Below are 25914 nucleotides of genomic sequence, written 5' to 3'. Positions count from 1 at the left end.
TAAGAGTTGTGAATTCATATGCTACGTCTTTGTTATTACTTTTATTGTTATTATTTTGCAATTTAATAATCTAATTTTTCATTATAATGAATTTTTAAAAACGGTATGAATATATTATGACAAGATATGTGACCTTTACGTGTATTTTGAAGCAGTGGCGTTCAAATTCCCTGTCATTCTAGGTTTACTTTTTACGTAGTTTTACTAAATCTGAAAAAGGGAAACACTTTAACATATAACAGACATTTTAAGTCTTTTCTGGAAGTGTTTGTCTGGAGTGCAGATTTATACGGAACTGAAACGCGGACGGTTAGCAGTAAAGATAAAAAGAGAAAGAAGCTTTTGAAATGTGGTGCCACAGAAGTATGCTGAAGATTAGATGGGTAGATCCTGTAACTTATAAAGAGGTACTGAATCGAATCGTGGGAAAAGTAATTCTATGGTATAACTTGGGTGAAAGAAGTGATCTTTTGATAGGATACATCTTGATGCATCAAGGAAAAGTCAGTTTGGTTATGGAGGGTAGCGTGTGGGATAAGAACTGCAGAGAGAGACCAAACATTGACTACAGAAAATGGGCTGAAGTGCACTTAGACTGAAACAGTCATGCAGAGAGAAAGATATTTGTGCTCTGTCTCTAATGACCTCGTCGTTGATGTACGATTAAGCCCTGATCTTGATTCTTTGCTTCCATGACATTGTAACATTGTCGCAGAGTTTTGGTTGAACAAAAATTACCATATTTCAATCCCATGTTTGTGGACGCCATAAGAGACTTGTTCTGAAGCTCACCCGTTCGTCGAACCAGTCCTGGACACTGTTATTCTGGACATTATTTCCTTGGAGAATGCAACCCTGTCAAAGCTAGAAATACAGCTTCTATTGCCAGCATAGAACGCGATTTAAACTGACAGTAATTATCACCTCAGCACTTACAGTACTTTCTCGCACATTGCACGAGGAAGCGACAGCGGTAACAGGTGAGGTTAGTGAGGAAAAAGTGAGAGGTGGCATTTTAGGCTGCTGAGTGAGAACAAAGTGAGTAACTATTGCGACTGTGAATTGGTGGACTTATTTGTCCAGAAACTCTTAAGCTATGATAGAAGATACGGTATGGGAAAAAAAAAAAAAAAAAAAAAAAAAAAAAAAAAAAAAAAAAAGCGCTATTTTATTGTAATACTGCGGAGTTTACCTGCGCTTGTTGTGTCTTGTGAAATCCTTGCATGCGGATGACAGAAGGTGATAGGACTGAGCAGTCACGCTATGTAGTGGCTTCAGACTCAGTAGCAACGCATATCTGACCAAATTGGATCAATAAACACTGTTAAGCTACTGTCCCGCTTTCCAGACTGCGCTTAGCTAGGTCATTGCCCTGCAACTGATGTGTGCTTAGAGCGTCTGCTTATCAGCTGAGTTGGCTAACACCACACAGAAGTGCGTGAATACTGACCTACTTTGTTGCTCTTTTAGCCAGTCAGATAACGAGCAGATAATAGCCCACAAATTTCTCCGTGCTGACTTTTTCAAGCAATGTTCCCCGATCGTAAACTACTGGAGCAACATGCTTCCCAAGAAAGAAGTTTGTGTGTACGCTGCTTCTGAAGTCATTTGGAATCCATTACCTCATCTCTAAACAGGAGGAACCATTTTTTTTTATTGTCAGTGAAACAAACCTTTAATAACCGAAGGCGATATATAGTATTAACTCAGTGGTATGTGTGCACCATCCGTCCAAAAAGCTCCGAGACTGATTTTATTCCTGGCACATAAGCGACGTCAGCGCAGTAGCTACGATGGCAGCTCGGACTAACAACTGTAAACATCATAAGTGCATTCGATCATTCACTTGTGAGCACGCAATGCTAGGTCGTGGACGTGCGACCGTAGTGTCTCAGCATTGTCGTCTTACAAATCGCAATGAAACAGTGAACTGAACACCTCCGAATCAAGTCTTCAAGGCATTCTCCAGAATGTTTTGAAGAAAAGAAAAGTGTGTACGAAGTTTCCCCCCGTACATCTTGACTTCCGAACAAAAACAACGACGTGCCAAAGCCTGCTCTGTCCTGACTGAAATGCAACGGCAGACAATTAGTTTACGGAAAAAATCATCACAGATGACGAGACTTGGTGTTATCAATGCGAACCTACCACAAAACGACGAACTCAACAGATTCAGATGAATAGTCAAAGCTTTGACAACATAACCGACGTGCAAGCCAATGCGACGGGCGAGATGAACAACATCCAAAAGAACTACTTTTCTCAGTTTCACATGTTCGTATGAACGTTCTGTGAGTTGTACAGAAGTGGGGCGGGAAGGGGGGGGGGAGGGAGGGAGAGAGCATGCAAAACACAAAAATCATTAAAACCATCATCATAACCTTTCTCTGTTTTTTATTAATAAATGGTTCAAATGACTCTGAGCACTATGGGGCTTAAAATCTGAGGTCATCTGTCCCCTAGAACTTGGAACTACTCGAACCTAACTAGCCTAAGGACATCACACACATCCATGCCCGAGGCAGTATTCGAACCTGCGACCGTAGCGGTCGCGCGGCTCCAGACTGTAGCGCCTAGAACCGCTCGACAGTGGTTAGCACACTGGACTCGCATTCGGGAGGACGACGGTTCAATCCCGTCTCCAGCCATCCTGATTTAGGTTTTCCGTGATTTCCCTAAATCGTTTCAGGCAAATGTCGGGATGGTTCCTTTGAAAGGGCACGGCCGATTTCCTTCCCAATCCTTCCCTAACCCGAGCTTGCGCTCCGTCTCTAATGACCTCGTTGTCGACGGGACGTTAAACACTAACAACCACCACCACCACTAGAACCGCTCGCCCACCTCGGCCGGCTATTAATACAGTATAATAAACTTTGGGAGCCGGCCGTGGTGGCCAAGCGGTTAAAGGCGCTACAGTCTGGAACCGCGCGACCGCTACGGCGCAGGTTCGAATCCTGCCTCGGGCATGGATGTGTGTGATGTCCTTAGGTTAGTTAGGTTTAAGTAGTTCTAAGTTCTAGGGGACTGATGACCTTAGAAGTTAAGTCCCATAGTGCTCAGAGCCATTTGAACCAAACTTTGGGACTGAGATCTGTCTGTATATGTATCGTCAACGAGGGAGCAACGTAGTAATGACTGTGTGGCCTTGCCTTCTCACAACTGAATAAGAGGAACTAACCCTACATACAGGGTGATTAAAAAAGAATACCACAACTTTAGGAATTTAAAACTCTGCAACGACAAAAGGCAGAGCTAAGCACTATCTGTCGGCGAATTAAGGGAGCTATGAAGTTTCATTTAGTTGTACATTTGTTCGCTTGAGGCGCTGTTGACTAGGCGTCAGCGTGCCATTTCAGCCAATAAAGTTTTTGGTCCCTTTTTCTTCGAAGGTGCTACTGTAACTGGACTACAGTATCTGGAGATGTTAGAGAATTGGCTGTTCCCTCAGCTCGAACAAGAAGCACAACAATTCATATTTCAGCAGGATGGAGCGCCACCACATTGGCACTTATCTGTCCGTAACTACCTGAACGTCAACTACCCGAGGCGATGGATCGGCCGCCAGGCAGCCCGTGACAGAGCACTTCATCACTGGCCTCCAAGAAGCCCTGATCTTACCCCCTGCGATTTTTTCTTATGGGGGTATGTTAAGGATATGGTGTTTCGGCCACCTCTCCCAGCCACCATTGATGATTTGAAACGAGAAATAACAGCAGCTATTCAAACTGTTACGCCTGATATGCTACAGAGAGTGTGGAACGAGTTGGAGTATCGGGTTGATATTGCTCGAGTGCCTGGAGGGGGCCATATTGAACATCTCTGAACTTGTTTTTGAGTGAAAAAAAAACCTTTTTAAATACTCTTTGTAATGATGTATAACAGAAGGTTATATTATGTTTCTTTCATTAAATACACATTTTTAAAGTTGTGGTATTCTTTTTGAATCACCCTGTATATCAAACAGCGACTTTCTCTCTGTTAGGAGGTGCAGTAGCTTCCTGGTGCAATGTGCAAACATAATCTGATTTCTCAGGTGAAAGTGTTTGTCAAATGAAACGATATGGTTCCAGAGACCTTAAACGTTTATGATGTATATATGCACAAAGAAGAGACGAATGAAAATTTGTACCAAGTCTGCGATTCGGATCCCGATCTCGATACAAATTTTCAATCATTACTTTATTCTGCATATATTCATCGCATAAATGTTTGTGTTCATCACCCAGTCGTACAATCTATGGTATATTACGTGAAATACCCTATTGTTTAAGTGACCCATAGAAGCCACCGATTGTTAAACCCCCCAACAGCGGTGCTCTAAAGCAAAGATTTTTATTGTTGCCCAAGTCCATTTTCTCGTACTATTTTGGCAGTATATAGCGGCACTTGCTACGCTGTTTTTACTTTGTATTACAGATGAGCTAATCCTTTGACCTTTAAAAGTCCTAGTTGCGCTTGTAAGACATACTGCTTAGAACCACTATACGAAAGTCTATCACACACTGGAATTAAGAGTACTGTTTTACTGTAGAGCGAGCAACGCTATAGATTTTAGTGTGTGTCACGAAACAGCGGCTGCCTGAAGCGGAATCGTACATCACAGGACAATTCGCGTACACGCAATGCGTGTGGCGTAAGCTCGTGCATGGAAGGAGTAAGGCAATACCGTAACCATGGGAATCATAACAGGTTGGCAATATGGTAAATGTACAGATGTTACGTCTTTGGCAAAAAAAAAAAAATCATGGGAGTTCTGTGACTATAGTGGTCGTGAGTAAAACTAATTAATACATATTATTGGGTTGGTATATAAGTTCGTAGCGTCTTTCCATAATTTTAATAAACACAATAAATACACACAACAGAGACTTTAGCCACCAATAATGTATCCTCCTTCTAGAGATGGGTCGAACTCGTTCATTCCCGTGAAGTACTTCATTCATTTCACTCTTTGCCGTGAAGCGTTCAAATGAAGTAGTTCATTCATGAAGTACGGAAGCCTGGCGAAGTTGCCCAGTTCGCCGTTCAGCCGCGGCTACGCTCGCTTCGCCTCGCTCGTACAATAAAGCTTCGTAATACTTCATATTTTTACCAACAGATGGCCGAACTATGCGGTAACGTGCACGCAACGTTTTGCGTCTTACAGCGTCTGAGTTAAATACAGGATGGTCGAAGGGGACAAAGGAAAGATAAACAGAGAAGCCTGTCACATATAAAGAAGGTATTACGTTTAATTTTGCTCGACATTTTCTCATGAAGCGCCAAAAAGTCTTCATCTGCCAAGTGAAACCTTATTTGTTGTATTTATACAAACGAAATGCAGTCCAAGTTTATGTTCCTTTTTAAATTTAATCCAAAATAGAATGAGTATGTTTACCACTGTCACAAAGTCTATATACCTACGTTAAGTAATTATTCAGAAGTTTTCCGGGATTTTATTTTTATTGAGAATAATAACCCTCTAAATTCAAAACGTAAACTGTCACCTGTAGTCATTGGTACGATTTCAGGTAAAGTCCCTCTTTATTTTATTCGAAAGCAGTTTTTGTGTCTGTTCACGCTTATACAATGGCTAGCAACACGCGATCGCTTAAAAGTAGTGAAATTTGGGGTTTCTTCGCCGATTTAGGTTATGTGAAAGCAAAGTGCAACTGTTGTTCTAAGTGTATTTCACCGTGCGATTCGTCGACAGGCAGTACAGGGAGGATTGAAGTGAAGGGAGAATGAGTGACGTAGCGCCAATGTAGTGGGAGAGGGAGAGGGGAAGAGAGTGAGTGAACGAACTAGAAAAAAAGTGTGGAGTGTACTATCTGTGGAGAGTTTGAAGTACCAGTTCATTAAAATTGAGTGGTTAGTTCACACTTCACTGGAGTGAAGCGTTCATTTAAACGACTCATTCACGAGCTCCCCATCACTACCTCCTCCACTATTTACAACAGTATGCCAAAGCAGGGGTAACATTTTCATTCCGCAACCGATGAAATAACATGATTTTGAGGCGAAGAACTCATCGAACCATGTTTGGGGCTCATTTTCGTGCGGAAAGGTAGTTTCTTGAAGTTTGTTCGATAGATAGCGGAGGTGGTGAAAACCTGAGAGCGATAGATCGGGCGAATAAAGTGTATGAGGAATGACTTCCCAAACCAACTCCCATATAGTGTTTTTTGTCACTCTAGCTGAACGCAGGTGGACGTAGTATCACTTAATTGCAGTCTTTCCGGTGTTTGTTCTTGGAGTGGGTCTGCAAGACGTCTCAGTTGTTGACAATAAATGTCAGCAGTGACGGTTACAGCCCGGGGAAACAATTCGTATTACATCACATCGTCGCTGTTCCATCAGACGCATGAAGCAATTTTTTGTGGATGCGCGCGGGTCTTTCTACGGCCAGTTCCAGCTTTGTTTGGACTCAACAATTCCCTTCTTTTCCTTATGTTAGCATAAAGACACCGCTTCTCGTGACCAGTAACAATATGGGATAGGAATGGTTGATGTCGTTCACGAGACAATTGATGACGAGCAAGCAGAGATGCGCCTATGGCGACTTGCTGATTTTTGTGATTTTGGCTTAGAGGATGCACTACCTATGCATCCGATTTGTGAATCTTTCCTATAGAATGCAAACGTTGCGCGATGGCGGAATGGTCACAGTTCATCACATCTGCCAGTTCTCGACTACACTGATGTGGATCACGGATTAATGCTTTTAAACGATCTTCTTCAAACCCCGAAGGTCTTCCTGTAAGTGGAGAGTCACTAATGTTAAATAATCCCTCGTTAAAACGAGAAAAGTATTTTCTTGCCGTGCTCTGTCCAGTGGCATTATACTCGTACACGGCGCAAATGTTTCTAGCTGCCTACGCTGCTCTAACCAAAAAATGTTCAAATGTGAGTGAATTCCTATGAGACCAAACTGCTGAGGTGATCGGTCGCTAGACTTACACACTACTTAAACTAACTTACGCTAAAGATAACACACACACACCCACGCCCGGTGAAGGACTCGAAACTCCGCCGGGTTTGGCCGCCCGATTCGTGACATGGCGCCTCTAAACGCGCTGCCACTCCTCTGTTGTCACCCCTCTATTGTACTCAAGCAGAAGAATATGTCGGAAATGTTCCGATTTCTCCACTTGTCACTGCATTTTCTGGCATCCACAGGTCCACTCACTACATTCAAATGACAATGTTTAAATTCAAATAGCAACAGTGAACTGCAAATAAAAAAATTACAATTGATAAATAAACTCATAGGAAACGAAATACCAACATGCACAACAAAAACGGTACGAACTTATGCACCAACCTAATAATAAACAGTGAGAGTGTGTCTCCTACATTTTTACGCTATGGAATCTATAACGTGATGTAAATTTTGAGCTTAAACCTACTGAGTACTTTTACGTTACTTTAAAATAAAATAAGTATTTACGGAAGAACGTTGCTCACAGCGTAACTGCTACGGAGAATGACCAGCTGTGCTACAGAGCCAGGAGTCATTGGGCTCTTATCCTGGAGAACGGTGTTCAAATCTCTTTTCAGTCATTATATTTTAGGTTTTCCGACGTTTCGATAAGTCATGTGGGGCGAATGCCAGTAGGGTTTCTGAAACTATACAAACACCAACTTCCCTCGCCATCCTTGTCCAGCCCGGCTTAGTGCTTCGTCTCTTTTCATTAGTAAATCATTCAGGAAACGGAGTTGCAAAGTGATCTCCACCAATTGTTAAGCGGCACCTTTCGGAAAATGTACAGATAAATCAGCTGATACAATATCTTTGTTTCGATTTAGGTAAGCAACTCACATTTAAGGGAAGGAATTTACATTCAAGTGTCCTATAAAAGTATAAAAAATTATCGTAGTAATAAAAAATGAAATTCGAAGCATAAAATCTAAAAGAACAAAACTTTACAAAAATCAGCTTACAGATAGCCTGTGACAGAAAAGACAGCCTTGGTTGCAGAACTGGATTTTTTATTTCATTTATCCTCCGATGACTCGTTTCGCCTTAAGCAACCCATCTTACGACTGAAGACTACCTACTGAGCTTTCATGCGTTTTAGACTCGGTTTCCCGTGTATTTAACGTCATTTATATCAGACACCGCGGCAATTTATTTATTTTCAAATAGTGACCACGGCGGTCTCCTTCTGGGACATTTGTAGACGCGGCATCCTATCTGCTTAACACCATATTTTGTCAGCTAATCTGAAGATGCCTTGTATAAGTCGAAACGAGTCACAGGAGGATAAATAAAATAAAAAATTCATTTCTGCAACCAAGTCTGTTTGTTCTTTCATATTGTTACCAATGGTTGCTGTACTACACCTCCAAGGATTGGAAAAAGTTTTACAGAAAACACCTCCGTAAAAATGAAATGTGATAAAGCATAGCTGGGCAAAACAAGTCTAGACAGAGGATATAACGAATGCTGTACATCAATCAGGACCTTGACAAGCTGTATCTTACTCTATATAATATGTTTCCAACACTGCTATAACTATTATCCGGTCGTTGTTTAATGCATTCTCCCTTCTCCTCCTCCTCTTCCTATTCCTATTGTACTTAACATATAAATTTACATGACTATTTTGCAGTTCACACTTAAGTACTTGGTGGAGAGTTGATCGAACCACTTTATGACTACTTCTCCGCCATTCCGCTCTCGAATATGTGGCTAAAGCAAACCTCTAATCTTTCTGTGCGAGCTGTGATTTCTAGTATTTTACTGCTATGGTCCTTTCTCATAGCATACGTGGGAGTCATTAAAATCATTCGGAGAAGAAAGTTTGTGATTGAAATTTCGGAAAGGATCTCGCAGCGACGAAAAGCGCCTTTGTTTGAATGGTTGCGACCCTAACTCGCGTATCATATTCAGTCTCTGTAGATTTCGAATCTCGAGTGTTGCACTTAATTAATGTCTGAAACTGCTTCAAGTTGCGCTACATTTGGTACTGTTCCATTAGTTGAGAGTAACCTTTTGTTTCTGTAAGGTGTTTCAGTTTTAGATTCTTTATTCGGACTGAACTTTTTTTCGTTGGCTCCCAGATCCCGCTACCATACGTAAACGATAGAAGATATACAACTTCGTAGAAGTTTACATTCTTTTCTTGTGTAATATCGGCGTTTATATTATGAAAGGCAGCATGTGAAGCTTCCAAATCTCACAAAATTTATTTTAAGTTCTGTAGTAATTTTATGGCTAATTCACATGTTAATAAATACTTTTGCAGCAATATCAAGTAAACTGCATCATGATTCAGCTTAGCCTTGCAGGCCAACGGTTTTATCTCAACTTTCGAAATATCAATGTCATTCTTTACGGACATAATGTAAATTGTGAACTTCCCTTTGAAAATCACGTTCCACATTCCGTGAAGGCATTATCGGCATATCATAAAATACTTAGAAATCTTCGTTTGATAATTTGATACTTCTGTATCTGTCAGTTGAAGATATAAAATATGACGAGCGGTCTAAGGCGCTGCAGTCATGACTGTGCGGCTGGTCCCAGCGGACGTTCGAGCCCTCCTTCGGGCATGGGTGTTTGTGTTTGTCCTTAGGATAATTTAGGTTAAGTAGTGTGTAAGCTTAGGGACTGATGACCTTAGCAGTCAAGTCCCATAAGATTTCACACACATTTGAACATTTTTATAAAATCGGAAAATGAGTCCATGACCATATTGTGGAACTTTATTTTACGGGTTCTCCCATGACACAAACTTTTATTACTCTTCGATATTGCCGGTTTCGGCTACTGCTATCTTCGGATCTACTACAAACAAAAACCAGTGGTGTAACCAACTAAGTTCATTTAGCTGAAGCTAATCTATAACAGGCCTGGTGATACATAAGATAATTAGAAAAAGTCAACACGATTAACAGACATACATACCAGCCACACATACCACAAAATATTATGATGTAGGTATCAGGCCGGCCTCGGTGGCCGCGGGGGTCTAGACGCTTCAGTTCAGAACCGTGCGACTGCTACGGTCGTAGGTTCGAATCCTGCCTCGGGCATGGGTGTGTGTGATGTCCTTAGGTTAGTTAGGTTTAAGTAGCTCTAAGTTCTAGGGGACTGATGACCTCAGAAGATAAGTCCCATAGTCCTCAGAGCCAGCCACAATGAGTTTAGCCTGAATGCGTATTTTAATGTATCCAGAAACCTACAGGTTTGAGCAGCGTCGAACGCCCCAACGACTTGGCGTGCGGTCGTGTGCGCCGCCGCCGGCGGCTTGGAGACGGGGCCTTCCTTCGCAAGTTCCGCCTCAGGAAAACTATAGCTTCATACGGAGAAGCCACGAGGCGGCGCCATTGAGATCCCACTCCGGATTTATTATCTCCTATCGACTTTTTAACTAATAGTCACTGTTTCGTTAATTACCTTACAGTTACGATTATGATGTAATTGTTTTGTCATACTGAAAGATTTCGATTTGTAGATGTGATTTTATTTTAAACTTTTTATACCGGCTTTTACACAACTGTGTATTTTATTTTGCCAGGCTAGGAGCTTCCCATTATTACTGTTTGCACTTACTATGTGGATTTTAAGTATGAATAGAATTCTGCATATTGTATGTCAGTACATGTTTTATTGTCAGACGCTCATTTTCCCATTTGAAATAATTTTAATTAATGACTTCGCATACTGCATTTTAACTATTGAATTTTCGATACTGGTTACTCATGTACCCAAGCTACAGTACTCTCTCCTGGCCTCAGTTACTTCCATAAATACCAGACACATCCAGGTCATCACCAGCGCTTACTATGTACGAACTACGTACATGTATAATTTCTCGTTGATACCTACATCAGAGTATTTTATGGCCTGTATAGCTGGTATACATGTCTATTAATCATGTAAATGTTTTTTATGTGTCACCAGGCCTGTTGTAGATTAGTTTCAGCAAAGTGAACTTACTTGGTTACACCACTGTTTTTCTGTGCATCTGAAGCTGATAGTAGCCGAAACCTGTAATAATGAAGTGTAAAAGTTTGTGTGATCAAGACGGACTTGTAAAATAAATATCTCTATATCTGAAGTGTACCTTGTCCTCTGTTACGCTTTTCATGTAAATGTTACGTGGCGTAGGTCCATTGAACAAGCTTATGGATCTCCTTTATTAATTTAAAGTTCATCACTTTTAATTTTATATTATAACCTGTAATACTTATATGGGGAACTTACGACTTTTCTCGATTTTTGAGGATTTTTTCTTTCCTAATGATTCGAATTTTTGTAATGGACGACCCTTGCGAAAGAACGTAACATGTTATTTTTCGACAGTCGCTGCCTGCTCTGTCTTGTGTTGGATGTCAGGGTTTTCTGAACACCAAGCAGAAAGATTCCACGAAGAGGCAACTACTGTTTTAATCATCGAAAGACAATTTCAGAACCATATCTGATAAGGAGATTGAAACATCACTATGTAACTCAGAAGAGTTTGTGAAGTGTTTCTCGGAGAGAATCCGCATACTCCTATTGTAAACGACGAAAATAGTCCCCTAATCCTAGTCTCTTGTTGGTTATCTGATGGCTTTCAAGGGTAACAAAAGTGTAATTTTCAGTACTCCGTACAATTATTTACTAATCTGAAAAATTAAATTCCTGTCACATTCTACTCATTAAGAGGTATAATCTCTGTATATAAAAGGAAACGTTCTGACTGATTCAGTGACACATCATCGCCCAGCCCACACCGCTAAGGAGAGAAACATGAAATTTGGACAGAGTATTGATCTTATGTTGTATGCATCGAGTAAGAAGGGATTTTTCGAAATTCCATCCTTATAGAGGTGAAACAGGAGGTGAAAAGTGTTCTGAACATGTCTTGCTATTAAGGCAGTTTTGAAACTGAAACTACGGAAATTAGGGTTTGAAAAAAATACATGTCTCAGCATTTTGGAAAGGCAACCCGTAAGGAGGTGAAATAGTGGGTGAAAGGTCTTTTTTAAAATTAATTATTACTAAAGAACCATTAGAGCGTTTTTAAAGCTACATCTACGAAAATTTGTGTTTGACTTCTCAGTTGAAAATAGTATACATATAAGTGTTTCAGTGTTCTTGGAAACTCAACCTCTAAAGGGGTGAAATAGGGGACGAACATTTTTATGAAATATTTCGATACATTGCAACATTTTAAATCTAAATCGATGAAAGGTAGTATTTGACTTCTTGATTAGAAATAAATGCGTATTAGGGTCTAACACATATGTGACTGGTTTTGATCTATCTTCCTACCACAGTTGCGCAAGGACGCTCTGTGAGTGTTTTAGGAATTTGGTGTTGAACCCACGGCCTGCAAGGTAGGAATATATCACCTCACACATACATAGTTCAGAAGAATGCAGCAGTTCAGACAGTGATGTAATCAGACAATGATCTCAGTGTCGGTTCCACTACACTCCCTGTAAAGGAAACGTTATCGCTAACAAAAATTAGTGTACAGGTTCAGGGGTAACTATATGTTAACAAAAAATGAAAATTTTTTATTTTCGTTATTAAGGTTTATTTTTACTCTAAGTATGACTTCATGACATAGCAAAATGTTGGCAAAATTACGTACAGGATGGTAAAATATTGATACTGGGTTTTCACAACTGTGAAGGGAGTTTCCTAACCATTATAAGGTTCTTTAATGGTAAGATGGTTGAGGACCATGTCTGGGGGTCGATAAACGTACAAACAAATTAAATACAATTGGGGCAAGAGATATCAATTACGCTAAAACGCAGAATGAAAATACCCAAAATTGAATGGGTGTCGGTACAATTCATAACTCTACAGTGGCTGAGCACTCCTTTTCCTTAGACCGGAGATCTCCAGTTACTGCTTCAATTAGGCCCGACAATCGTGAATATGTTTAACTACAGGTCATGGTTGAATGTACAACAAGGAATAGGAGACACGGAGACGACCACAGTTCTGAGTGTCAATTGAATATCACTTGCTCGCGTAGCGCGAGCATGCGTGTGTCTACCTTGCGTCGGCGGCGGCAGTGGCGGCTGTCGGCGCGAGTTGTGAACCTGAGAATCTATTCTTTTATATCTCTCTCGACTGTTAAACACCAATCGGACATATTTCCTACGTCTTCGGTGAAGTCGAGACTCCTAGATGTTCCCTAGCTAAGTTAATTGGCACGATACTCACTATGTGGCTGGAATAGCGCGTTTGTCGTCGCCCTCAAATCGCTCACAAGCGTTACCTGTCAGTGCTCGGTGCGATTCTCTGTACCAGGAGACTTTGCAGTTTAACTCCTTACGAGTTAAGACGGGCCTGTGAACGACTCTATATAATGACTCTCGCAATCAAAAAAATGGTTCAAATGGCTCTGAGCACTATGGGACTCAACTGCTGAGGTCATTAGTCCCCTAGAACTTAGAACTAGTTAAACCTAACGAACCTAAGGACATCACAAACATCCATGCCCGAGGCAGGATTCGAACCTGCGACGTAGCGGCGGTCTTGCGGTTCCAGACTGCAGCGCCTTTAACCGCACGGCCACTTCGGCCGGCCTCTCGCAATCGTCTCAGCGCAGCTGAAGTCGCCTTGCTCAAAGACCTGACGATTTTCTGCAAGAGAAGAGCCAATTCCTCTAATTTGCCTGTATCAAAGCTACTAGAGTTTTTGTAGCCCGTCACAGGCGTCGCAGAGTTAGCTTCTGCTACGTAATACTGAGATTAACAGCTTTATCTTTCATGTGAGTTTTGACGCATGTGACTTCAACGAATCACCAGTGTTTTGAGATGGGTGTCTCCGGACGTTTCTTCTCCGGACGTTTTATCCGGCATCTCCCACCGTGTTCCTGTAGAAAGGCTTTCCGAAAGCAGGGACAAGGGGCTGCTTTTGCCGGCGGCCTGCGCAGTGGCTCGGGCATCTCATTGTGCCCGCTAGATGTCCCACTGTGTGTTACCAGCCTCGCGCAGGACTGCGTCTCGTAGCTCGGGTCACGGAAATTACTTGCAGGCAATTACTAGTGTGAGTGTTAGTGGTTTATATTCATGAAACGCCGGCTTATCTCTTACATCTGCATATTAATAAAATCCGTTCAATTTCATGTAACTATGGCGTGTGACATATCGAGTTAACCTGAATTGGTTCAGGAATTCAATGTAAGCTGTGTTATTTGTTTGACAACTTACAAGGGGATGAAAGTTCCCATGCAGATACCACCACAAGAGCTCAAAAGACAGGATTAACAAGAATATCAGACTCCGGCTACCAGAATCACTTTTTGCTGAGAAGTACACTCAGAAAAGACCATGCGTCAATGGCCTTAATCAGCATGAAAAGTTTAGGTGTGGCCACTTGTGAACTAAGTCAAAGAAAGCTATTTAAGAGTCACCACGAGAAATCTGCTTTGTCGGATTGATGCAGAAAAAGAAACAGCTCTTAACACGTTAATTTTTCAGTAGGCCTAATATATGTTTATAAAATTATTTTTGTTTTAATTATCACACATATGTGAGCAGAGCTGCGAGCGTTAGGCTAAAGGTTGAGTGCAATAAGTCAAGTACGACAGTTAGAAACTGTGTACAATTCTTGAGACAGCACAACTGACGGCATGTAAGTTACTCACGTCATAATCACCCAGTATTTGAGCATAAGAATACTTAGCGACTTCCAACAAACTTTAGGCATAATTTCAAACCTTCACGAAACTTTTTCTTGCTGACACCCGCTACTAAACAATGAAAGAAAGAAAGATCAACACTTAATACATATTCACTGTTCAGTCATAATTTATTTCTTCTTTACTACTAACTCCATTCGCAACTCATTTTTCAGACAGTGTCCACATATACTACTGAATGTAGCTGCCAAATTATATCACTGTACGACATATAGTTCAGCAGATGAAAGCACATCGCAATATATTTAACACATTAACTCATTGATGAAGTAACTAGACGTCCGAAGACTTTGTATGCAAGGAAGCTGGATTCTTTAAAGAATCAGTGTTACTGGTTAAAATGTACTGCAGATTTTGTAGGTCTGTCTTGAGCTGCTCTTGCCTGAGTGAGACGTAACGAAAGATCATCATCATCATTTAAGACTGATTATGCCTTTCAGCGTTCAGTAACGTAACAATCCTAGAGAATTGTAAATCACTCGCGAGAGAGACCTTCTACTGAGGATATTTTCAAAAACATTTTCGAATGATTGTTCAAATGGATCTGAGCACAAGAGGACTTAACATCTGAGGTCATCAGTCCCCTAGACTTAGAAATACTTAAACCTAACTAACCTAAGGACATCACACACATCCATGCCCTAGGCAGGATTCGAACCTGCGACCGTAGTGGTCACGCGGTTCCAGACTGAAGCGCCTAGAACCGCACGGCCACACCGGCCGGCTTTCGAATAATCTTGCACTTTCCGCAGCGATGGAAGCTGGTGGGGGTGTATGATTTTCCCACCAGAAAATTTGCTATACCCAAATAGCTGTGTTTATTGTTCCACAGCCGACGGCGGTGGTCGAGCGGTTCTAGGGCCTTCAGTCCGGAACCGCGCAACTGCTACGGTCGCAGGTTCGAATCCTACCTCGGGCATGGATGTGTGTGATGTCCTTAGGTTAGTTAGGTGTAAGTATTTCTAAGTTCTAGGGGACTGATGACCTCGGATGTTAAGTCCCCTAGTGCTCAGATCCATTTGAACCATTTTTTTTATTGTTCCATAATTTAACTGATAACGATTTAGGAGCTGTAAGGCCCCGTCTTCAGGCCCCATGGTCGTATCGGCATTTTAGTTGGGGCTATCACTTGTAGCGTATGCGTAGACGTTGGCGGTTGGATATGCAATTATCTCACTTTCATGTGATATATTTACAGGTGCACTGTGCAGGGTATTCCAAAAAGATTGATTTCAGAAGACTGTTTCTTTTGCATGAATGGAGACAAAAAACTGAAGGACTCGTTTTTGTTGTCAAAAGAATCGTCCAATTTTACAAGGCATGCACTTACAATCTTGGGGGATACCATGCACAGCTAAACACACAAAGCTCTGTACGTGGTTGTCAGCAACATGAAGGGCTTCTAGCTATCGAACACTGTACGGTTTGAAACACGCCAGACAAAGACATGAGGAATATTGGTCGAGCATAGTATTATTGCACCTGGGAGAGCTGGCAGGGTCGAGCATAGTATTATTGCACCTGGGAGAGCTGGCACTTCGGTCGGCTTATCGTAAGTCTGCGTGTGATCGGAGTTGCGGAGGGAAGGAAGAATTGTTCAGCTACAGTTATGCAATGAAAACTGCACTGATCTTGGTGATTAGACTTACGATGTAGATGGCCCATCACACAAGGGCAGACGCCCAGGTCTTCATCTGCTCTATCTGTTCCACTGGAATTGGTTCCAATTTCATCGGCCTTGTCAATCTCACTGTCGTCCTCATGTGCTGCATGCTCATTTTCAATCTCCAGACCAACATTGATTATTATATTCTCTATTGCTTCTTTCATTAACCCATCTCTGCACCAAACTTTTTCAATTCCTTTTACATGTTCGCAAGCTTTTAACCAGTCTTGTCGCTTAATCTTAGATAGAGACTCCTTGGTTATTTGTCTTAGGGTAGTTAGTCGTGAAAGAAACGTTTTTCTGGAATTTTTGGTTTCATTTTATTCCTCATTAACACGTTCAAATCACAGTGGTATGGTGGAAGCCTTTTATTCTTTAAAACAAAATCTGCTTTAAAAACAGGCTTTGGCTTATTATAATCCACAAATTGTAAAAGGTCATTTCGTGTTAAGTTAGGTTCAACACTGATTTGGTTCTGAATGAGCCATTCAGTTACGTCCCGTTTACGAGTTGCGGTAATGGTGGCTTGTTTGTCTGAATAGTATGATACGGTAAAATTATCAAGAAAAAGGGTAAAAATCGTAGAGGGAGACCAAGAGATAAATACACTAAGCAGATTCAGAAGGATGTAGGTTGCAGTAAGTACCGGGAGATGAAGAAACTTGCACAGGATAGAGTAGCATTGAGAGCTGCATCAAACCAGTCTCAGGACTGAAGATCACAACAACAACATCAAGAACGTCAGTACTACCAGCTAGGATGTTAGGAATCAGTTTCTCTTCTAGTCGTTTGTGATAATTATCCTCATTTATATCATCGTGATAATCTAGGGTTTAGATGTCGAATCATAAGTTTATTCTTTCCTTCCATGAAACCCATTGCTCGTCCATGGTGACAACAATAGCTCTATCGCTTGCACTGCCATTAGCCATTACGGCCAGACCGTCTTCATACTGCCTGCAATTTTTATGGTATAATGCATATGCACCCACATTACGCTCGTGAAAACATTGGTTTATTTGGTTCCTTGTTCTTATTTATTATTGATCTCAAGTATTCCGCACGCTTTGCAATAATATCGAAACGTTCTGCTAGAATGGTTCACTTATTTTTACATTTTTTTGAAGGAAAATGCTATCTTCATTTTCCGAAAAGTTCCCCTTCCCCCATAAAATTTATCTTTTTGAAAACATAAGCAGCTTTCTCACCTTTGACATTTCCTTCTGCATAATATTCCAAAAATTTTCTTCGAGTAAGTTCTTCATTGAAGTCGTCTAGAGAAACTACTTTTCTAAAACGTCATTGTTTTCTAGCAGCTTTAACTTTTTTCCTGGTTTCTTCCGTTTTCTTAAAGTCTTTCAATATGTGTTTTACTGTTCTTTCTGACTGCTCTGCCATTTTTGCCGCCTGCGGTATTACTTTCTGTAGAGGTATCATTACCTGATTCTACATTTTTCTTCCTGGCAAATTTGTACGGCTTTGAACGTAGCGAGGTGACAGAAGTCATGGAACAGCGATATGCACGTATACAGATGGCAGTAGTGTTGCGTACGCAAGGTGTAAAAGGGTGATGCATTGTCAGAGCTGACATTTTTACTCAGGTGGTTCATGTGGAAAGGTTTCAGACCTGGCTGTGGCCGCACGACGGGTATAAACAGTCTTTGAACGCGGAATGCTAGCTGGAGCTGGACTCATGGCAGATTCCATTTCAGAAATCGTTAGCGAATTCAATATTCCGAGATCCACAGTGTAAACAGTGTGACGAGAATGGAAAAGCTTAGACATTACCAATCAGTGCAGACAACACAGTGGTCGATGACCTTCACTTAACGTCGGAGAACAGCAGCGGTTCCGTACAGTTGTCAGTGCTAACGGACAAGCAACAATGCGCGAAATAACCGTAAAAAATCAATGTAGGACGTGCGACGAACGTATCCGCTAGGACAATGCTGCGAAATTTTGGCTTCAATGGGCTCTGGCAACAGACGACCGACGTGAGTGTCTTTACAAACAGCATGGCACCGCCTGCAGCACCTCTCCTGGGCTCGTGACCCTATTGGGTGGACCATAGATGAGTGGCAAACCGTGGCGTGGTCAGCTGAGTCCCGTTTGCATTTGGTAAGAGCCGATGGTAGGGTTTAAGTGTGGCACAGACCCCACGAAGCCATGGACCCAAGCTGTCAACAAGGCACTGTGCAAGTTGGTGGGAGCTCCATAATGATGTGGATTGTGTCTACATGAAATCAACCGGGTCCTCTGGTCCAACTGAACCGATCATTGACTGTAAATGGTTATGTTCAGCTACTTGGAGACCAGTTACAGCCATTCATGGACTTCATTTTCCGAAACAACGAAAGAAATTTTATTTATGGTAATACGCTATGTCACCGGGACACAACTGTTCGTGATTGGCTGAAGAATATTCTGGACAGTTCTAGCGAATGATTTGGCCACTGAGGTCGCCCGACGTCAGCCCTATCGAACATTTATGGAACATAGTCGGGAGGTCAGTTCGTGCAGAGAATGCTGCATTGGCAACACTTTTGAAATTATGCAGGCTACAGAGGCAGCATGGCTCAATATTTCTGCAGGGGACTTCCAACGACTTGTTGAGTCCATACCACGTTTACTTACTGCACTACGCCAGACAAAAGAGATCCGACAAGATGTTAGGAAGTATCCCATGACTTTTGTAATCTCAATGTATAATTCATTTTCACCTGAGTGTGTTCACCTTCGCGATATCTTTCTCTGTTTTCCACTCTCAGGGTATTCATGATCATTGATAACACTGCACTATTAACGATACTTCGCGAGGACAGGCTGAAACACTCGATATACACAACTGAGCGGAAAGCATTTACAGAGTGACGCGTTCTTCTTAGTCTCTACTGTGACGTCACCATGTGTTTCCAATAACAATTACAGGAGGCCAAGTGCAATAATATCCTCGTTGGGTAGTAGCTAACTCTCGTCTGGAACGGCGAGTAGACTTGTGCGGACTACGAGCAAAACTTTGTTGAATGAGGTCTGCTTCTTGAACGAGCCACTGCGTGTGACGACTGTACAGGGTGCATCATCTAAAATTGCACCGCAATTATTGCGGAAATGGAGAAGGCTACTGATCTGCGATTTTCACACAATAAACTGGTAGTTAGAAACTCGTATTTTTAACCAGTAGACTGTGATAATACTTAAAAAGAGTATTTTTTGTGCAAAAATACCAGACTTTTTTTATACATTTAAAATAGTTAGTTAGTTGCTTAATTAGTTGGTTACGTGTTCCATTGATCAATCTCACGGTGATCGTTATGATGTGGAACGTGTCAAATGCATAAGAAATGCACACGTAAATCAAGGTCTTGGTTTTTTTTAATGGCGCAATATGTGTGTAATATTCATATAGATTTATTTATTCCATTTGTTATTCCTTTGTTATAGAAATAGTTGTCAAGCAGACATGAGTTCTGTTTACTTTTTAAACTATTTCTATTGTCTGTCAGACATTTTATTTCGTCTGGTAATTTATAGAAAAGTTTTACAGCAGCATATTTTACCTCTTTCTGTGGCCGGCCGCGGTGGTCTAGCGGTTCTAGGCGCTACAGTCTGGAAACGCGCGACCGCTACGGTCGCAGGTTCGAATCCTGCCTCGGGCATGGGTGTGTGTGATGTCCTTAGGTTAGTTAGGTTTAAGTAGTTCTAAGTTCTAGGGGACTTATGACCTAAGATGTTGAGTCCCATAGTGCTTCTGTGCCGAAGATAGGTTAAGTAGAGGATAGTGTAAGTCTTTCTTTCTTCTGGTATTATAATCATGAACGTCACTGTTGTTTTTAAACTGGTCCATGTTGTTGAGAACCAATTTCATTACTGAGTAAATGTGGTATGAGGCTGTTATAAGAATTCCTACCATTTTAAACAGATGCTTACAAGATGTGCGACTATGAGCTCCACACATTGTTCTACCTACTTTTTGCGTAAGTGTTGAGTTACCCCAAAATATTATCCCGTATGACATCAGATAGAAACCCAGTTCTAAGCAAAGAAGGGAAAGCAGAAAGGTGGAAGGAGTATACAGAGGGTCTATACAAGGGAGATGTTCTTAAGGACAATATTATAGACATGGAAGAGAATGTAGATGAAGATGAAATAGGAGATATGATACTGCGCGAAGAGTTTGACAGAGCAGTGAAAGACCTAAGTCGAAACTAGGCCCCGGGAGTAGACAACATTCCATTAGAACTACTGACAGCCCTGGGAGAGCCAGTCCTGACAAAACTGTACCATCTCGTGAGCAAGATGTATGAGACAGGCGAAATACCCTCACACTTCAAGAAGAATATAATAATTCCAATCCTAAAGAGAGCAGGTGTTGACAGGTGTGAAAATTACCGAACTACCAGGTTAATAAGCCACTGCTGCAAAATACTAACGCGAATTCCTTACAGACGAATGGAAAAATTGGTAGAAGCCGACCTCGGGGAAGATCAGTTTGGATTCCGTAGAAATGTTGGAACACGTGAGGCAATACTGACCTTACGACTTATCTTAGAGAATAGACTAGGGAAAGGCAAACCTCCGTTTCTAGCATTTGTAGACTTAGAGAAAGAATTTGACAATGTTGATTGGAATACTCTCTTTCAAATTCTGAAGGTCGCAGGGGTAAATTATAGAGCGAAAAGCTATTTACAATTTGTACATAAACCAAATGGCAGTTATAACAGTTAATGGGCATGAAAGGGAAGCAGTGGTTGGGAAGCGAGTGAGACAGGGTTGTAGCCTATCCCCGATGTTATTCAATCTGTATATTGAGCAAGTAGTAAAGGAAACAAAAGAAAATTCGGAGTGGGAATTAAAATCCATGGAGAAGAAATAAAAGCTTTGAGTTTCACCGATGACATTGTAATTCTGCCAGAGACAGCAAAGGACGTGGAAGAGCAGTTGAACAGAATGGACATGGTCTTGAAAGGAGGATATAAGATGAACATCAACAAAAGCAAAACGAGGATAATGGAATGTAGTCGAATTAAGTCGGATGATGCTGAGGGAATTAGATTAGGAAATGAGACACTTAAGTAGTAAAGGAGTTTTGCTATTTGGGGAGCAAAATAACTGATGATGGTCGAAGTAGAGAGGATATAAAATGTAGACTGGCAGTGGCAAGGAAAGCATTTGTGAAGAAGAGAAATTTGTTAACATCGAGTATAGATTTAAGTGTCAGGACGTCGTTTCTGAAAGTATTTATATGGAGTGTAGCCATGTATGGAAGTGAAACATGGACGATAAATAGTTTGGACAAGAAGAGAACAGAAGCTTTCGAATTGTGGTGCTACAGAAGAATGCTGAAGATCAGATGGGTAGATCACATAACTAATGAGGAGGTATTGATCAGAATTGGAGAGAAGAGAAATTTGTGGCACAACTTGACTAGAAGAAGGGATCGGTTGGTAGGGCATATTCTGAGGCATCAAGGGATCACCAATTTAGTATTGGAGGGCAGCGTGGAGGGTAAAAATCGTAGAGGGACACCAAGAGATGAATACACTAAACAGATTCAGAAGGATGTAGGTTGCAGTAGGTACTGGGAGATGAAGAACCTTGCACAGGATAGAGTAGCATGGAGAGCTGCATCCAACCAGTCACTGGACTGAAGACCACAACAACAATAGACGATAGAGTCTTGAGAAGTCAGATAAATCTTTATGATACACACTGTCTGTCGATCCCAGTATTATTGTACCTGAAGATGGCGCAACGTGGCTTGCAAATCGATAATAGTTAAATTAGATAACAGTCGACACAGATGTTTGGCTGTAGAAATAGAAAAGAAATAAATAATACTTTTAGCCACGAAATTTTCGCACAAATTCGTGCTTTCCGCTTCTCAATCAAATACTAAAAGATAAATATCAGTACTTCGGCTAAAGAGCACGGTGGTTATGCACTGCAGTAGGTTTAGCAACTGATGCTCGCCGGAGGGAAGAGCGCTGTTCGCCACCTACCTTGGTCCTTAGAGCGCTGCTCGCGCGTGAAGGCGTTCCATTGGTAGAGGAAGCGAGAGGCGACGTAGCAGACGAGCCCGGCGGCGATGAAGGGCCAGTACTGGCTGACGAAGGGCATGTAGGGCATGAAAGCCATGTCTGCCTGCTGCTCGTCGTCGCCGTAGTCGTAGCCGCCGCCGCTACCGTCGCACTGTCCGCAGGTCCTGGTGGCGGGCATCGTGGCTGCCGCGGAGCACCGCGCGTGGTGGGGGCGGCGGAGTGGGGGCGGCGAGTGTCTGCTGGGCTTGCTGGGCCCGCACTGTGCTCGGCGGCTCGCCTCTTCTCTGCAGGCGCTCCGTGGGCGCCGTTCTACTCCAATTTGTAGCACTTCGATTTCCGAAACCTGCGATTCGGGCCGTTGCCGCGGAGACTGAGCACTGTCAATCTACATGCGTTAAGACTAGACAGGGCCGTAGCTACTGCAAAATTGTTTCGTAGGCAAGCACACCAGACAAAAAAATTAGACAGGAGACTAACGCGACTATCTTGATAGTGGCCTCAGTTTCTTTAGAATGTCGTATCCAGCTGAAGCCAGTTGCTCATGATCAGATACTGTAGAGCTACAACTCTGCAAGGATGCTGAATGGTCTCTGAATAGAATTAAAGGGCCAGTTTTTCGAAACATCGTAATTGACTTCCACTTCAACCCCTCTCTAAGGGCGTTGTGGGGCTGCATCCCGACAGGATGTGATCGCACCCCTTTGAAGTGCTGTGTGATAGCATTTTTTGCTCTTGTGTATTGGCTGGATCTACTAGGGACCGTGGTCCGAAGCAGCAAGGAACAGTTATGGTTTTTCAGCCCACCTGTGTCACACCCTTCTGTGGCGTGATCAAGGGGTGGAGGATGGGGGGGGGGGGGGGAAGGTGGTGGTGATACTGACACCCGCGTGAATAAAATGGGAAAGGGTCCCCTAAGACTCCCGAGTTGGACAACACCCCGGTGGGTGTGTACCATTGCTGAGAAGTTTAAAAATGCACCTTTACAGACAGAACCTGTAAATTAGTCCGAGGCACCTGCAGACAGGCAACTAGAATTGGAAGTGCATCACGGAGTTGCCTGCCTACAGGCGCCTAGGACTACTTAACAGGTTTCCTCTGTAAACGTATATTTTTAAAAGTACAAAAACAGTTGGACGGATGCTACCGAGGGTATCGCCGGGTTTTAGAGGAACCTTTGCTGCCTTTTTTACAAATATCAGTGTCACACTCTCGTGTCATCACACCACAAGAGGAGCAAAACAGGTGGCCAGAAAAGGCGTAATTATCCTTTGCTGCTGTGGATCACGTTCAAATTTTGTCGAATTATTTTGAACGGTCCCTGGTGTTTCGAACCTGTTCACGAGACAGGGAATTGCGGTCGCACTGCACTACAATGGGATGCGATCACATTCAGCCTTCGCAACGTCCTTAAAGAGGGGTTGAAACGTCCGGGAGTGTCAACAGCATAAAAGTTTCTCAGGAACGACGCCCTCCCTGTTGCTCATCGCACTGAGAACTTTCGTTTTCGACGGCGAAATATGCAGGAGTCAACGCCTTAAAGGAAGGGGTTGTTTCATTGGTGCCCTTTATGCCACCCCCTGAGGCGTTTTCGTGTCGATTCCGAGCGGGATGTATGTGAAATGTTCTCCTCGGCCGCGCATGAGAAAACCACATGATTTCAACACTGGATGTCCCCTTTCGTCGGTCTGATCTCCGGCGCAGAGGCGCCAAAAGAAGGGTAGAGATGTGGGCAAGACGGGGTGCGTCTATCTTCCCATAGTGTAGCACATCCACGGTACTGGTGGGCAGAATTTTGGCGAAATTTGGTGTCAATGTTACACTGTTAACTGACCTTACACGTAAGCGGTCCTTTTTTTTTTTTTTCTTGTGCTGTCACCTTGCTGTTGAAACGCCTTCGAGCAAGAGGGTGATACCGCAGGACGCCATGCTTTTGGACTATTACAGAACTGGGTTGTAGACACTTTTGAGTCAAATTTGAAGCTCATGTCGCAACGGGAGACAATCACAGGGGTTAGAAAAAGTGGTCCTTTAATTGTGTTGCAGAGCGTAGTCCCAGGAATTTTCTATTGGATTAAGGTGGGTGATTTAACGAGCCAGTCGAGATGCGTTTGGGTATCAGAAGGATCATGAAACCAGGAAAGTGTGTGTGCGGCACTGTCAACATGTCTACTGCCGTCTTCGAAAAGAGGAATGTACACAGCCTACACGTCATGAAGACGTAGAAGAAGGGGCAACACTCAGTCACTGAGAATATTTCAGAATGATTTTTCATTGTGCAGTGGAGTGTGCGCTGATTTGTAACTTACAAATTAAAACTGTGTGGCGCACCGGGACTCGACCTGGGCCTCCCGCCGGCAAATGCTCTACTGACTGAGTTACCGAAGCACGGCTGATGCTGTGCTTCCGCAGAGGGTGGGCTTACCGGTAGTTGGGAGCTCCAACGTCAGGCGCGTAATGGGGCCCCTTAGGGATATGGCAGCAAGAGAGGGGAAGAAAACCAATGTGTACTCCGTGTGCATACAGGGGGGAGTCATTCCAGATGTGGAAAGGGTCCTTTCGGATGCCATGAAGGGTACAGGGTGCACCCAACCGCAGGTGGTCGCTCAAGTCGGCACCAATGATGTGTGTCGCTATGGATCGGAGGAAATCCTCTCTGGCTTCCGGCGGCTATCTGATTTGGTGAAGACTGCCAGTCTCGCTAGCGGGATGAAAGCAGAGCTCACCATCTGCAGCATTGTCGACAAGACTGACTGCGGACCTTTGGTACAGAGCCGAGTGGAGGGTCTGAATCAGAGGCTGAAACGGTTCTGCGGCCGTGTGGCCTGCAGATTCCTCGACTTGCGCCATAGGGTGGTGGGGTTTCGGGTTCCGCTCGATAGGTCAGGAGTCCACTACACACAGCAGGCGGCTACACGGGTAGCAGGGGTTGCGTGGCTTGGACTGGGCGGTTTTTTTTTTTAGGTTAGATGGCCTCGGGCAAGTACAGAAAGGGAAACAGCTTCAAAGGGTGCGGGGCAAAGTCAGGACATGCAATCGGTACTGTAATTGTAAACTGTCGAAGCTGCGTTGGTAAAGTACCGGAACTTCAAGCGGTCAGCACCGAAGCTGAAATCGTTGTAGGTACGGAAAGCTGGCTGAAGCCAGAGATTAATTCTGCCGAAATTTTTACAAAGGCACAGACGGTGTTTAGAAAGGATAGATTGCATGCATCCGGTTGCGGCGTGTTTGTCGCTGTTAGTAGTAATTTATCCTGTAGTGAAGTAGAAGTGGATAGTTCCTGTGAATTATTATGGGTGGAGGTTACTCTCAACAACCGAGCTAGGTCAATAATTGGCTCCTTTTACCGCCCTCCCGACTCAGCAGCATTAGTGGCAGAACAACTGAGAGAAAATCTGGAACACATTTCACATAAATTTTCTCAGCATGTTATAGTCTTAGGTGGAGATTTCAATTTACCAGATATAGACTAGGACACTCAGGTGTTTTGGACGGGTGGTAGGGACAGAGCATCGAGTGACATTATACTGAGTACACTATCCGAAAATTACCTCGAGCAATTAAACAGAGAACC

At 42.7% G+C, this 25914-nt stretch overlaps 1 protein-coding gene across 1 annotated transcript in view; it reads right to left on the bottom strand.

Annotated features, from left to right (window-relative positions):
* The window catches only part of LOC126234408 (iodotyrosine deiodinase 1), a 111363-nt gene extending 88876 nt beyond the window's left edge, over positions 1-22487 (bottom strand). The window contains exon 1 of the mRNA XM_049943099.1: positions 22305-22487. Coding sequence (XP_049799056.1) covers positions 22305-22440 — 136 coding nt within the window. The 5' untranslated portion in view covers positions 22441-22487. The remainder of the gene's footprint in view (positions 1-22304) is intronic.
* Positions 22488-25914: the final 3427 nt, after the last annotated feature.

This window comes from Schistocerca nitens, chromosome 2 (assembly GCF_023898315.1).
Source record: "Schistocerca nitens isolate TAMUIC-IGC-003100 chromosome 2, iqSchNite1.1, whole genome shotgun sequence".
Lineage (NCBI taxonomy): Eukaryota > Metazoa > Arthropoda > Insecta > Orthoptera > Acrididae > Schistocerca > Schistocerca nitens.
The sequence above is the reverse complement of the archived record's forward strand: the minus strand, read 5'-3'. Positions and strand labels throughout refer to the sequence as shown.